The 14,375-nt window shown below is 47.0% G+C and overlaps 1 protein-coding gene across 1 annotated transcript in view; it reads left to right on the forward strand.

Annotated features, from left to right (window-relative positions):
• Window positions 1-11,128, forward strand: part of LOC118577872 (phospholipid-transporting ATPase FetA-like) — an 80,731-nt gene extending 69,603 nt beyond the window's left edge. Inside the window, exons 18-28 of the mRNA XM_036178540.1 lie at window positions 215-379; window positions 2,437-2,548; window positions 3,786-3,891; window positions 4,237-4,384; window positions 4,940-5,123; window positions 6,336-6,559; window positions 7,996-8,079; window positions 8,963-9,208; window positions 9,388-9,526; window positions 10,717-10,847; window positions 10,943-11,128. Coding sequence (XP_036034433.1) covers window positions 215-379; window positions 2,437-2,548; window positions 3,786-3,891; window positions 4,237-4,384; window positions 4,940-5,123; window positions 6,336-6,559; window positions 7,996-8,079; window positions 8,963-9,208; window positions 9,388-9,526; window positions 10,717-10,847; window positions 10,943-11,128 — 1,725 coding nt within the window. The remainder of the gene's footprint in view (window positions 1-214; window positions 380-2,436; window positions 2,549-3,785; window positions 3,892-4,236; window positions 4,385-4,939; window positions 5,124-6,335; window positions 6,560-7,995; window positions 8,080-8,962; window positions 9,209-9,387; window positions 9,527-10,716; window positions 10,848-10,942) is intronic.
• Window positions 11,129-14,375: the final 3,247 nt, after the last annotated feature.

The raw sequence follows: 14,375 nt of genomic DNA on the forward strand, positions 1-14,375 counted from the left end.
GAAGCTTAGGACCTCAGTCCTCAAGTGCTGTGATTACATACATGCATCACCTCCCTTGGCTTCCCTGGAACATTTGGCTTAGAAAGTACAAGACTAGCCACATGGCCCTAACTAGGAAACTCTATTTTACAGGCAGGTGGCCCCTGTGGTCAGTCTGCTAGTCCCTTACCTCTGCCTTGCCAGCTCAGGCTCGGCACACATATATATCTTCCAGGATTTTGCCAGTGAAGGCCTTCGCACCCTCATGGTAGCTTACCGAGAATTGGATAATGCATTTTTCCAGACATGGATTAAAAAGCACAGTGAAGCCTGCCTGACTTTAGAGGATCGAGAAAGAAAATTAACTCTGGTCTATGAAGAAGTTGAAAGCGACTTAATGGTGAGTATGAAGAAGCCCAAGACAGACTGAGGCCAGAGACGGTGGGGATGGTAGCTAGTAGCCTGAGCAAGCATGACCTCCACAGGATCAGCACATGAGCCTTTCTCTGGGAGGATGACAGGCAAGCTCAGTAAGAAAGCCCCAAAATTTTGTGTCTGGGAAACTAAGTACAGGGCTTCATGTGGAATGAACATACCCAGAATCTTCTAAATTCATCATGAAAAACTGTTCTGGTTATAGTTTTTTAAAAGTCTTTCTTCTCCCTCAAAATCTGATTTTAAAAAGCGACATATAGTCTGGGGCTAGGGAACCAGCTCAGTTGGTAGAGTGCTGGTCTAGCATGCACAAAGCTCCGAGCTCCATCCTGAGTGTGCATAAAGCCGGGTAGGGCACAAGCCTGCGACTGCAGCACTTGGGAGGTGAAGGCAGGCTCATCCTTAGCTACATAGTGGGATGAAGATTCCGTCTCAAAATAAAGGAAGAAAGGGAAGGAAGGAAGGAGGAATGAATCCAGAAGGAAAGATCTGAATAATATACAGATTCGATAATTCAGTAGGAATTAATGTCATAATCAAGACAAAAATAATTTACTCATTCAACATATATATTAAGTGCTACCTGTGAGCCACTGTGTCCTATGTTCTGATAGAGAAAACAGGCAAAAAGTTATATATATATATATATAAAATGTTAGGTGGTGAAAATACTACAGGGAAAAATGGAATAATGTCAGAAGACAAAGTGGTTTGAAGGGGCAGAGGCACTGTTGTATTACAAGGTGTTTGGTCTGCTCTGTGGAGAAGACATCTGAGAGAATCCTCTGGAAGCTGACAAGCCAAGCCGCTTCCTAGCTATGCAAACCAGCTCTTCACACACAGTGATGGCAATAGGGAAGACCCCGTGAGGGCTGGCTTAGCCTGCTAAAGAGCAGAGCAGCTGGAACAGGACGAGGAAGGAGGTGGAAGAAAGGCCCCAAGCACAGGTGAGGGTCCTCGGAGACCACAGGGGGGATGTGACAGCTTCTCCAGCCGCCACTCTGCACAGACCGCTGCCAACAAGAAGGTAGTAACAATGCGGGCCGCATCCCGCTCCGCTCTTCTAGAGTCCATAGAATTTGCACATGGGTTGATTATAGACATAAGAAAAAGAAAAGTCGCCCAGCGGTGGTGGCCCACACCTTTAACACCACCTTTAATCCCAGTACTCGGGAAGCAAGCAGATCTCTTGGGTTCGAGGCCATCCTGGTCTACAGTGCTAGTTCTAGGGCAGCCAGGGCTACACAAAGAAACACTGTCTCAGGGGGAAAAAAAGAGAAGAAAAGAAAAAGAGAAGTTAACACAACCCTAGAGGTGTGTATTTATTTGTTACCAGACTGACCAGGCTGGCTGTACTATGAAGAGAGAAATTATTGACCACCAGAGAACATGGTGGAGACCTCAGGCTTCTTCCACTCCGCCTTAGTCTGTCAGTCTCCCCTCTCCTCAGTTTAGTTGTGGGGCCCACCCCCATGTCAGCACTGTAGGAATACTATAAACCAAAGGCTTAGTGTCAGACCATATTTTCCTAATCCAGTGAGGTGGAGAGTCGTGAGAGTCTCAGATGGGCTCAGTGGGCTCAAACCGGCCAGGAAACGTGCTGTGATACCGGAAGTTCAGGTTTGGTGTGAGCACATAGCTTCATGTATGGCTTGTGCGAGGCTCTTCTGTCTCCAGTTTCTAATGCTGTGTTTCTAACTTTGATTTCAGTGTGTGGTTAAAAACTACATGTTGCCAGGTGTGGTGGCACATGCCTATAATTCCTTGCAGAGGCAGGTGGATCTCTGTGAGTTCGAGGCCAGCCTGGTCTACAGAGTGAGTTCAGGACAGCCAAGGCTACACAGAGAAACCCTGTCTCAAAACAAACAAACGAACAACAGCTGTGTGTCGGAGGCATCTTGAGCTGACTTTTCCCTCGGGGACCCCCTGCCAGGAGAGTCAGCTCAGAGTGCTGAGGTGCATAGGCACTTAGTGCTGGCGCTCCCCTCCTCGACCTCACTCACCAGTGTCTCCTATCTGAAGTTACTAGGGGCCACAGCCATAGAAGACAAGCTTCAAAATGGAGTGCCTGAGACAATTCTCACCCTGAGCAAAGCCAAAATCAAAATGTGGGTTCTAACTGGCGATAAGCAAGGTAAAGGAAACTACCAGCTTGGACAACCCCCTTCCTGCCCTGTTGAACCATCTTTTCCTTCTTTGTGTGACTGAGTCCTTGCCAGATGCCTGGCTTCCTTCCCACTTGCGTAGATAGTGTGTTCCTTACTTTGTATTGGTGGTCACTGGTGACAGAGACAAGTCGGATATGACCCATCAGCAGGGAATGGACCATATGAGAACTTGATAACATTGTTTTTAACAGTACCTGGTCTGTTCTCCCAAAGACTGGTCCTTACCACATACCACCCTCTCTTCTGAAAATCCTGACTGCTGTTACCCTGATTCAGCCTTCGTCCCTGTGGTCTGCTCTCTCTGCCTCTTTCAGCACAGTCTACACACAGCTGTCAACTTGTCACCCTCACATATACTAATTGTATGTTAGCCTGCTGCCCAGGGTCCTACAGTGACTTCATGGCATAAGCATCTCTTTGGCCTTCAAGGACCTAGATAGTCTGTTGCTATTCACACACCCTCATCTCCCCTATTGTGACCATTATTTTCATATGTTCCCCCCAAACCCAATTCCTACTCCTGGGTTTGGGTTGTTTTCCTTCTCAAAACACCTTTGCATCTCCTGCACAGTCCTATGAATCCTTCAAGAACTTCCAGTAAGAAGTTTCTGGGAAAATTGCATCTCTCTTATACATTCTTGTTGCACTTGGGCATTAATTTTATTTTTATTTTTCTTCAGCATTAATTTATTCCAAGTCCTAGGTTTCTTAATATAAAAGAAATGACACAACTCGAGCATGTCTCTGTTCTCATAAAATTTGCATAAAAATCAGAATAGTGCTGTTCAGAGAAACATACCACAGGCAAGCAAGATGGCTCTGAGGGTGAAGGGCTTGCCACCAAGACTGTAACGACCTGACATCCATCCCTGGGACCCACATGGTAAAGAGGAGAATAAACTCCTGCAAGGTGCCCTCTGCCCCCACACATGTGCTATGGCACACACATACACTCACCAATAAGGAGAGACCTTTGAGAGAAAACTGAGTCTGAATGATCCTGGCTATTCACAAATAAATTCACAAATTCACCCGTGAATGTGCGGCTACAGTCGCCCCTGGTCCATGAAGAACACATGTCATTTTAACTGTATCCGAGGCAAACTTGGACGAGTGGGCCCTGAGCTACTCTCTGTCAAGTGAGTGCACTGTAAGGACTCTGTAAGTACCAGCCAAAATGAGACCATGTTCCCTTTTCCCTAGAGACTGCTGTGAACATCGCCTACGCCTGTAGGATATTCAAGGATGAAATGGATGGGGTGTTCACAGTGGAAGGCACAGACAGGGAAAGTGTTCTGCAAGAACTCAGGTACACACAGGCACACAGCCTCAGTCTAGACCCAAGCTTTCCTCTCCCCTTTCCCCAAATGTGGTCCCCTCCACAGAAGGGACAGAGAAGAAATGAGGGAAGGGGAACAGACAGAACACCCCAAATAGTTGGATGACTTTATAAGAAGCACGTGGTCTAAAGGACTTAAGTGTGGGTGGGGAGCTGTGGATGTGGCAGCAGACACCTCCCTCAAATGAGTTGAATGCTGTCTGCTGCTCTGGAGAGCCTGGGGCCTCCCTTGTCCACATTGGCCTTGGACATGTTTTTTCTTCCTACATTGTAGGGCTTCAGATGAGACTCTGACTGTGGTTTTTTGGTTTCCAGGAGTGCAAGGAACAAGATGAAACCTGAGTCTCTACTGGAATCAGATCCTGTAAACATTTGTCTTGCCAGGAAACGCAAGATGCCTAAAAGAGTACTTGACGAGAAACCCAATGGCGACTATGGCTTGGTCATCAGTGGCTGCAGTCTGGTGGGCAACACAGAGCTACCACTCTGTTCCTTTATCCCAAGTCACTCTATCCCTAGGTCTAACCCAACTCAGGGAAACTAAACCCCTTCTCTATTTTATTTTATGAGTCACCCTGCTCCCCTTCCCTGGGATACTCTTCCAGGGATGAAAAGATGTCTTTCTCCAGGCTACTCTAGACAAGAGTATATTAAGAAAGAGAAGCCAAAGAAAAGTCTTCCTTTATCCTTTATTCAAGTTTTTCCTACTAACATGGCTTGCTACTTAGGGGAAAGGGGCAAACAAGCAGAACAGGACCCTTCAAAAATCACTTGGCCAAATGACCCACGGACTGTTTTGACCCAGTGAGAGGCCATAAATGGTTTCCCACTGAAGGCTGGGTCAGGTGCAAGGAAACTAACTCACATCTAGAACTAACTCAAGAGGTGGCCCTCTTCGGGGGTAGAGCACCTTGTGAGGAGCTAGGCTGGCCCTAGAAAAGACAGGGCAGACAAAGGGAAGGTCCAACCCTGAAAAACTTTGGGATAACACATGAGTAAGTATGTCTTGGTGCTACAGGCCTATGCTCTAGAAGGGAACATGGAGTTGGAGCTACTGCAAACAGCATGCTTGTGCAAGGCGGTAATCTGCTGCCGGATGACCCCCCTTCAGAAGGCCCAAGTGATAGACCTGGTGAAGAGGTACAAGAAGGTGGTGACACTGGCCATCGGTGATGGGGCCAATGACATCGGCATGATCAAAGGCATGTGAGGGGCAGTGGGCAGTAGTCCCCAGCCATGGCTTATCCCTCCCTTCCTCCATGGGCAAAACTGATGTGAATGGTGTTGTGTTGCTGACTCATCCTCCTACCTGATTTAAGAAGTGTGCATTCAGTGTTTGCAACCATTCATACTACTTCATCCTGGAACTCTCCCTCAAATCTACATCCATAGGCATGCACAAACGCACATTCATTCACTGCTACAAGGAAGGTAACCCCACATGAGCACACACACACCCTTCCATCCCAGCAGGCTGTGCAGCTACTGCACCATCTATCTGAGATGGCATTGGGTCCACAGAGAGAGCCTCTGTAGGAGTCAGACTCTCGGTCTATGGGCTCAAGGCCGTGCTCCTGGGAACTGCTGTGCTCCCCTGTGGAGGGGAATGGGTGATTTATAGAAATTCGTACCAGAAGAAGCAAATAGCAGAAATTTTCTGGTTTAAATTTCAAGTGCATGTCCAGAAACATGTTGATCTGTGAGGTATGAACAAAATCTTACACAGGAAACATTACCAGTCAGGCCAGCCTCTACTTCAGTTCTGGAAAGTGTTCTTGCTCCAGTCTTTGAGACTGTAGAAACTTCAGTTATCCTCGCTGGGCATGGTGGTGCACACCTTTAATCCCAGCACTCCAGAGGCAGAGTTCGGGACCAGCCTGGTCTACACTTAAAGGGTGACTTTAAAAATCACTTTAAGTCCCTGGGAGAGTTTATTTCTCACTAACCAAGTATGTACATTGTATATCCCTCTGAACAGGTGGGATTTTGCCCCTTAGATAAATGTGGGTAATTAAATATTGTCTTAGATTGGCATTCACCCTATATTCTTAATCCATTTAAGTAGCTTCTGTGGATAACAAGGGATTTAATTCACAATTATCTGAGTAGTTCGAAAGAGTTCAGATGGCCCGCATAGGGGCAGAGGACAACCTTCTAGTGCTGGCGGTACCAAGCAATCTTGAATGACAGCATCCAAAACAAAATACAGAAGAAGGGGCTTCCCAGGACATGGGGAAAGGGCAGTCAATCAAAAAGAAAAGATTCCACTGTGAAGATGCCATTTTTACCTAGGTCTCACAGTTCCAAATGTAAAATATAAGGTCTGTATCTCCGCATTCCCTTTACACATCCAAGGGTAAGGACCCAGCAAACAGTCTTCATGTCTTAGAAAAATGTCTGGGGTTTCATTGCAGCTGCCCATATTGGGGTTGGCATCAGCGGCCACGAAGGGATGCAGGCCATGCTCAACAGTGACTTCTCCTTCTGCCAGTTCCGCTACCTTCAGCGCCTCCTCATAGTACACGGCCGCTGGTCTTACAATCGCATGTGCAAGTTCCTCAGCTACTTCTTTTACAAAAACTTTGCCTTTACACTGGTGCACTTCTGGTATGCCTTCTTCAACGGGTTCTCTGCACAGGTAAGAGAGCAGGTATTTAGCCAGGCATGGACAGTTTTCCTTCTCAGAAGCCAGTATAGGAAGTGTTGCCACCCTCTCTTCGCCCAGACCCACATTAACCTTACATTTGCAGATCATAAGATTCTGTTACTGACTGCCTCCTTCAGAACTCTTCCATGAACTACACTGACTCTAGAGTTCTCAACATATATAATCAAGAAATATTGGAGGATCTGGAAGTTCTCTTAGCATTCAAAGTCATCTTTTTGTTTTTATTGTCCATGATATCTTAATAATTCTCCATTTTTATTATTTTTAGATTTTTCTATTTCATATGTATGAATGTTTTGCCTGCATGTATATATGTGTACTTTGAGGCACATGCCTGGTGCCTTCAAAGGCCAAAAGAGTGTTTCAGATCCTCAGGAACTAGACTTCTCCACTTTTAAATACTAGTTTTAATTTTGTGATTGTAATATGGAAGAGCCATATTTATTTTTAAATTGCCAGAATCATAAAGCTTAATAATTCCATTCTACATGCTTCTGAGGTACTTTACAATGTTTATATTCTAAGTCTGTATGATAACAGTCCAAATAAGTCATCCATGCAGCTTAGACTAAAGACTGGGCAAGCCTCCAGGAGCTTCCTGGATCATGACAGACAGGCTGTCAATGATGTTCACCAGTATTTAAACTATTGCTGCCCAGGTCTGCCCCCAACATGCCCAAAATTGTTTCTCTGATAAATTAATTTCACATTTGAATATGAAATCACAACCCAGTAAGGAAATGTGGATTTTGATGTTATAAGAGGAGCCCTTCATCCTGTGAGAAGTCTTTTGGGAATTTCCCAAGATAAACAGCATGAGGACTGGTTATCTTGTGAGATGCCTACACCAGTTGGCAGGCAGAGCAGACTGACTCCCCCAGTCCTTGTCAGGCCTGTCTGGTCTGTGGGAGTAATCTGGCTCCTGTAGACAGTAAGGAAAGTGGCCCTTACTAGGTTCCAGGATGGAACCCCCAACTGGAGAAGAGTCCTTACATCTTTGTCTCTTACCCTGTTAGTAAATGGTCAGGGCCACAGAAGCCACTAAATGCCACCAAGCAGATAAAGAACCTTAAGCTTCACTTGCCTAGAGGTTCAGGACTATGGCTAGCTTTCCCTGGAAGCCCATCTATATCCTCTCTATACCCGGAGGGACAGTGCAAAGCATAGTAGGGTTGTTTCAGGTCAATCTTGGAAGCTCAGCATGGCCTTGCCTCCCTGGGTCTAGGAATCTGGGTTCTAGAGTAATATGAGAGAAAGACTGGGACTCTACACCAGATTCAATCATGCTAGGTGGGGGACCAGAGAGTGTTACATTGGACTGGTGGGGGGGGGGGGGGGGGGGGATAGAGCTGGGGCTTTATGAAGAAAGAAATCTAAAAAAAAAAATCTCCTTGGTTCTCTTCCAGACAGTGTACGATACTTGGTTTATCACCTGCTACAATCTGGTCTACACTTCCCTCCCTGTGCTCGGCTTGAGTCTGTTTGAAAAGGTAAGTGCAGGAGCAGCTCTCTTAGACAGGATTGAAACCCTGGGCTCAAAGAGTGAGGAAGAAATCAAGAGTAGGCTCTCCAAAATCAAGTGTGAAGGAAATGATTTCTAGAGCAGGGAAAGGAGCTGACCAGCTAGACAGTGGCAGGGGTGAGTAAGGACGCCTGCAGAACTCAGTGCAGGGGACAGAGCCAAAGAGAAAGGACGGGAACAGACAACAGGGAGGAGACAGCCTGCTGTGGGGGCCTCGGGGGGCCTTCCAAAACCCAGGCATGGGCCGTGGGCACAATACCTCATGACACAGGGAACCAGCCCAGGGCTCAGGGTCTTTTACCTGTTGGAGATTCCCTCCGTAGTAAGAGTCCTGAGGCCGGGTGGTGGTGGCACACACCTTTAATCCCGGCACTCGCTAGGGAGGCAGAGGCAGGTGGATCTCTGTGAGTTCAAGGCCAGCCTGGTCTACAGAGTGAGTTCCAGGACAGCCAGGACAAAAAAAAAAAAAAGAGTCCTGAGAGGTGTCTCCCAGACTCTTCTACTCCAGCCTCCATTCTGGGCACCAGTTAGAAAGAGTCTCCAATAGATGAGGATCATCTTCCAAAGAAACACTTCTACCTGGGGACTTAGGCCCCTGTCCCCCTCTCCCCTCCCTTCCAGCTGCCCATCTGTCAGAGTGCTCCCTTGTCACCCCCACATCCTCACTGCCTCCAACTGCTGCCCACCTTCCTGCCTCCAGGCTTTCTGCTACAGAGCCTCATCTAGAGAGGAATGTGGTCACTGCTCTGTTCTCTGGTCCTGCTTCTCAAGCACTCCATGAGGAGATCCTGGGCAGCCTGCAGTACACTAAGTGAGGTCCTGACCTTCTCCTAACCCCCTGATATTACCAGGATGTGAATGAAACATGGAGTCTGTGTTACCCAGAGCTGTACGAGCCAGGACAGCACAACCTGTATTTCAACAAGAAGGAATTTATGAAGTGTTTGATGCATGGCATCTACAGTTCCTTCGTGCTCTTCTTTGTCCCCATGGGGACCATCTTCAACTCAGAACGCAGTGATGGAAAAGACATCTCTGACTTCCAGTCCTTCTCCTTGATAGTGCAGACCACCTTGATCTGGGTGATGACGATGCAGGTGTGGCCCCCTGTGTAGCGGGAGTGTGTAGCGGGAGTGAGGGGGATGGGGTGGGAACCTGTCTGTCGAGGAAGGGAGGTGGAGACAGGGAGGGTAGCAGGGAACACCTTCCACTGCAGGCTTAGGGAATGGGAGGGCTGAGAAGTTATACAGCTCACACAGGAGTTAGTGCCTTTCAGATCGCCCTGAGGACAAACACCTGGACCATGATAAGCCATGCCTTCACCTGGGGTAGCCTGGGTCTCTACTTCTGCGTCTTGTTCTTCCTGTATAGTGATGGCTTGTGTCTAATGTTCCCCAGCACCTTCCAGTTCTTAGGTAAGACCCTGGCCAGCGGGTATTTGGCACGGGGGGGGGGGGGGGATCCAGTGCTAATCTAACGTTCACCGAGAAACTGTAGATTACATACTTGGTGCTTAGCTAGCATATGGATAGGAACAGTCTCTGCTCCAAAGGGGTGCAGAACTTTCCTAGGAAAACATTTAACTTTAGAATTTCCATTTCAAATATCTTAGATTGTTTGATCTTCACAGGTCTCTCTTGAAGTGACAGGGCAAGAATTATTAGCAGCATTTGGGGGACTTTGCTTGTTTTACGATTTGTGATTTTTATTTTATGTGCATTGGTATGTGTTTTGCCTGCACGTATGTCTGTGTAAGAGTGTCCGATCCCCTGGAACTGGAGTTACAGTTGTGAGCTGCCATGTGGGTGCTGGGAATTGAACCTGGGCCCTCTGGAAGAGCAGCCAGTGCCTGTAACTGCTGAGCCATTCCTCCAGCCTTGGTTTTGTGTTTCTTTGTTTATTTTTTCAAACAAATGACTTGAAATTGCAGTGCAGACTCCTTCTGCTGAGGCTGCTGCCCTGCCGTCTCTTAGACTGACCCTTTCTCACCACCATTCAGGTGCTATGGACATGGATTTGCTTCCTGCCTCTTGTCAGTCCACTAACTCATTTTTCTTCTCCAAAGCTTTGTGTTTTTTTAATTTGTATCATATTTATTTATTATATAATTATTTATTGGGCATGTGAGAGACAGAGAGAAATAACAACTTGAAGGAGTTAGTTCTCACCTTCTCCTGTGTGGGTCCCAGGGACGGAAGTCAGGTATCAGGCTTGGAGACATGCTAACCTCTGAACTGGCATCCTGGCGCCAATGCCTGCTATTCACTTTGCGTGAATGCACTAGGGAGCTCTTCTAACCCACCCTCCCTCTCCCGCTCTGTCTAGCTCAGCCTTTGGAGGGAAACAAAGGCATGGGAATTGTATCAGGCACCAAAGCAACTTTTTTCCAGGAAGGGGAAACTACTACTGCTAAGTAGCTGTGAACGTGAAAAGCATGGTGACTTGGTTTGCATTTACATTACTTCTCAGGGGACTAGACTGTCTGGAAATCAGTAACTCCCTTCTTGGGCCTGGAGAATGGAGCTATGCCCTGGATGATTTCTCCCACCCCTAACTCCCTCCCCAAGCTGTTTCAGCCTCTCCTTTCCTGGTTCACTGTTTGCAGGTGTGGCCAGGAACAACCTTAACCAGCCACAGATGTGGCTGTGTCTGATCCTCAGCACGGTCCTTTGTATGATTCCTGTGATTGGCTACAACTTCCTGAAACCACTCCTCTGTCCTGTCAATATGGACAAGGTGAGTGGAGGAGGGAGCCTGTGCAGCTGGAACTCACGGTCCCCTCTGCCTTTGCCTCCGTTCTGAAAACCTTGTCCCCCATGCTCTGGATATAGGTTCTGAACAGGATTCATTTTTGCTTGAGACATCCGCTGCCACCCACAGTCAAGACCAAGGCAAAGCACCCAGGCCTTCGCCGTTCTGCCTATGCGTTCTCCCACAAACAGGGCTTTGGGGACCTCATCACATCAGGCAAGACACTGAAGTCCAAGACCTTCAAAACAAACAAGAAGTTCTTGTAAAAGGTCGAGGCCTGTAGGAAAACCCTTGACCAGTCAACAATTGCTCTTCCCCCCTTTACTTTATGCAACTTAGTAAAAAGGGATGAGGGTCTTGAGAAACAGCATCAGCCTACCCCTAGGCCTTCAGCTTCTTCATTCCCCAGAAAGCTGGAAAGGCAAGGAGAGAGACAACAGCCCCAGATATCAGCCAGAGTTATAGCATTTCAAGAAAAAGCAAGTCCTTGCCTCCCTCCCGTCGTTCCTTCCACACCATCATCCAGACAAGCAGATGTGGGAGAGGTGAAGAGGGGCGATAAAGAAGAAGACGGGGCCTAAGAAGCTCAGTTTGGGCCCTGTCCCTCTCATACCCAGAGCAACTGTGAACCTTCCCAGAACCCCACGTGAACATATCCCATCCACATACCATTTTCAGATTTATCTGGAAGATTCGGGGTGCCAGGGTGAGTGTTTTGCCTGCCATGAGCAGCAAAGGAGGGGGGAGCTGTGAAGACTTGGTCTGAAGAAGCTGAAGGAGAGTTTCTGGACCAAAGAGAAAAGAAGAAGAAGAAGAAAGGAAAGAAAATGGAGGCAGGTCCTGCCTGGATAGGACAGCTCAAAGTTTTGCCTTTCCCTCTTCGACCCCTTTGATCTAAGAACTGATGTTTATTCAGGCATTGGAACCTGGAGGAAAACAACATGGAATTTAGAAAATAATTTCTTAATGGGATGTAAGCCATTGCTGCTGATCTTCTTTCAAATGATTCTGAGAAGAAATTGTATGTACTTGAAAAGATGTTTCTAAGAAGTTTGTGGAGAAATAAATGGAGAAATAAATTGCTCATTTTGGAGTGACGAGATTTGTCTGGACTACTGGGGCCCCAGTGACAATATTATAACCTGAGCAGTTCATTGTGAAGCACTACCAGTCTAAGCATGGCCTATGGACCCACACTCCCTGCCCTCTCCTTTTTCACTCCACTCTACTTTTCTGCCCCCCCCCCCAAGTCTGTTGGCCTTGGTCTGACCACACATTTTTTTTTTCAGAGCTGAGGACTGAACCCAGGGCCTTGCACTTGCTAGGCAAGCGCTCTACCACTGAGCTAAATCACCAACCCCATGACCACACATTTTTACACAAGGATTGGGGGGGGGGCATGTCAAGACAGGGTTTCTCTGTGTGTAGACTTGACTGTCCTAGAACTCGATATGTAGCCCAGGCTGACCTCGAACTCACAGAGATCCACCTGCCTCTGCCTCCTGAGTGCTGGGATTAAAGGTGTGCACCACCACCGCCCTGACCACATGTTTTTAACTACATAGTTCTATCTTGTTCTCTTACCTTCAGCATGTGTTCTGAGAGTTCAGTTCTAGGCTCAAGTTTCCTATGTATCTTATCCTAACTCATGACATCCCATACCAACAAAAAGACAATTCTCAACCCTCTAGTCTGGTCCCTTCTTAGATCTTGGTCTAAATAGTGAACTGAATCTGGGACCCTTCATTTAGTCAAACTTCTCAAAATGTAAATGCAGTGTGCCCAACTTATACCGACCACATCCATACAGGACACCATCACCATCACCCCAGTCACCCAAGGCAGGGCGACCAGATCAGAGGCACCCTTTGCTCTTTCCTTTAGTCATAGTCAGTCAGCCATCACGTCATAACAATTCTTCTTTCTTATTTCTTGGTTTCTCTTCCTTCCTGTTACTCTAATATTATCACCTCTTCTCACACACACACACACACACACACACACACACACACACACACACGACTATTTCTCTGGGTCTTTGCAGCATCCCCATTACTATTTCCAGATTAATCTTCCTGAAAGGAAAATGTTCATGTCTTGCCCCAACTTAGCTTTCTACGTAAAGTTAAATTTAGACACTATCATCGGGCCTTCTCAAGCTTTGTCTCCAACCACTCCTCCGTTTACCTTCATCTACTGGTCTTCCTGGCATTGTGAGTGTCATTTTCCTATCCTCAAATACTTTTCTCCACCCTTTTTTTTAATCTAGTGAACTTAATACTTATCCTTAAAAACCTGGACTCAATGGGATGAGTTATACTCTGTTAATTTATTAAATGCTACTGAGTTGTACATCGTATGACTTCACCTCACTATAGGCCTCATGGGCTGGCCTAGAACTGACTCGCCTAGTCTGGCCTCAAACTTATGATCTTCTTGCTTCCCAAGTACTAGTATGATAAGTGTGTACCACTATACCCGGAGGCTGGCATTACAAGCATGTATCATCACTCACCATCATGGCTGGACTCGGGTCTTCCCGTTTGCAAGGCAAGCGCTTTACCAACTAAGCTACCTCCTCAGACCTATATTTCTCTTTATTTGTTTGTTTATCTGTTTGAGGTAGGATCTCACTCTAGCCCAAGCTGACCTGGAACCTAATCTATAGCTCTGGCCAGCTTTGAACTCACAGAAACTTTGTCCTCGTCCTCCCAAGTGCTGGGCTCACAGGCCTGAGCTACCAGTCTTGCTCTTTGCCTGTGTTTATTTCCACGAATAGTGTCAAACCAGACTCCTAGAAGTCTTACTGGACCCTGCCCTGCCATTTCTTCAAGTTGATCTATTCAACTGTTAGGCCATTTCTGAGTCAGAAATGTCTTTAATCCTCACCCCCACCCCACTTATTTGTCTGGATCTCACGGCTCTCACTAATAACATCTACCCCTCTGGCCTCCTACCTCCTATTTAGCTTCCTTCCAATCCATTTTACAGCACAGAGGAGAGTACTTTACTGCCCATGACAATTTCCCTGCTTTCCAGTCCTGGTGACCACTTTCTGTTGCACAGAATTCCATTCTTACATGCCCAACTATTTCAGTTCCATTATCTTCAGAAGCCTCTATGCCTGGCCTTTGTCTGTTCTCTCTTCTTAGTTACTTTTCTGTTGCCATAAAGAGGCACCATGACCAAGGCAACTTACAGAAGAAAGAGTTTAGTGGGGCTCACAGTTTCAGAGGGTGAGAGTCCATGACCATCATGAGTGGAACATGGCAGCTGGCTGGCTGGCAGGCGTTGAGGCAGTAGATGAGAGCTGACATCATGATCCACAAACACGAGGCAGAGAGAGAAAAAGAGAGCACTAACTGGGAATGGCATGGGCTTTTGAAACCTCAAAGCCCCCCCCCCCCACCCCGCCAATGACACACCTTCTCCAACAAGCCCACGCTTCCTAAACCTTCCCAAACAGTTCTGCAACCGGAGAACAATGATTCAAATTTATGAGTCTTTAAGGGC

The sequence above is a fragment of the Onychomys torridus genome, chromosome 2, assembly GCF_903995425.1.
Source record: "Onychomys torridus chromosome 2, mOncTor1.1, whole genome shotgun sequence".
NCBI lineage: Eukaryota > Metazoa > Chordata > Mammalia > Rodentia > Cricetidae > Onychomys > Onychomys torridus.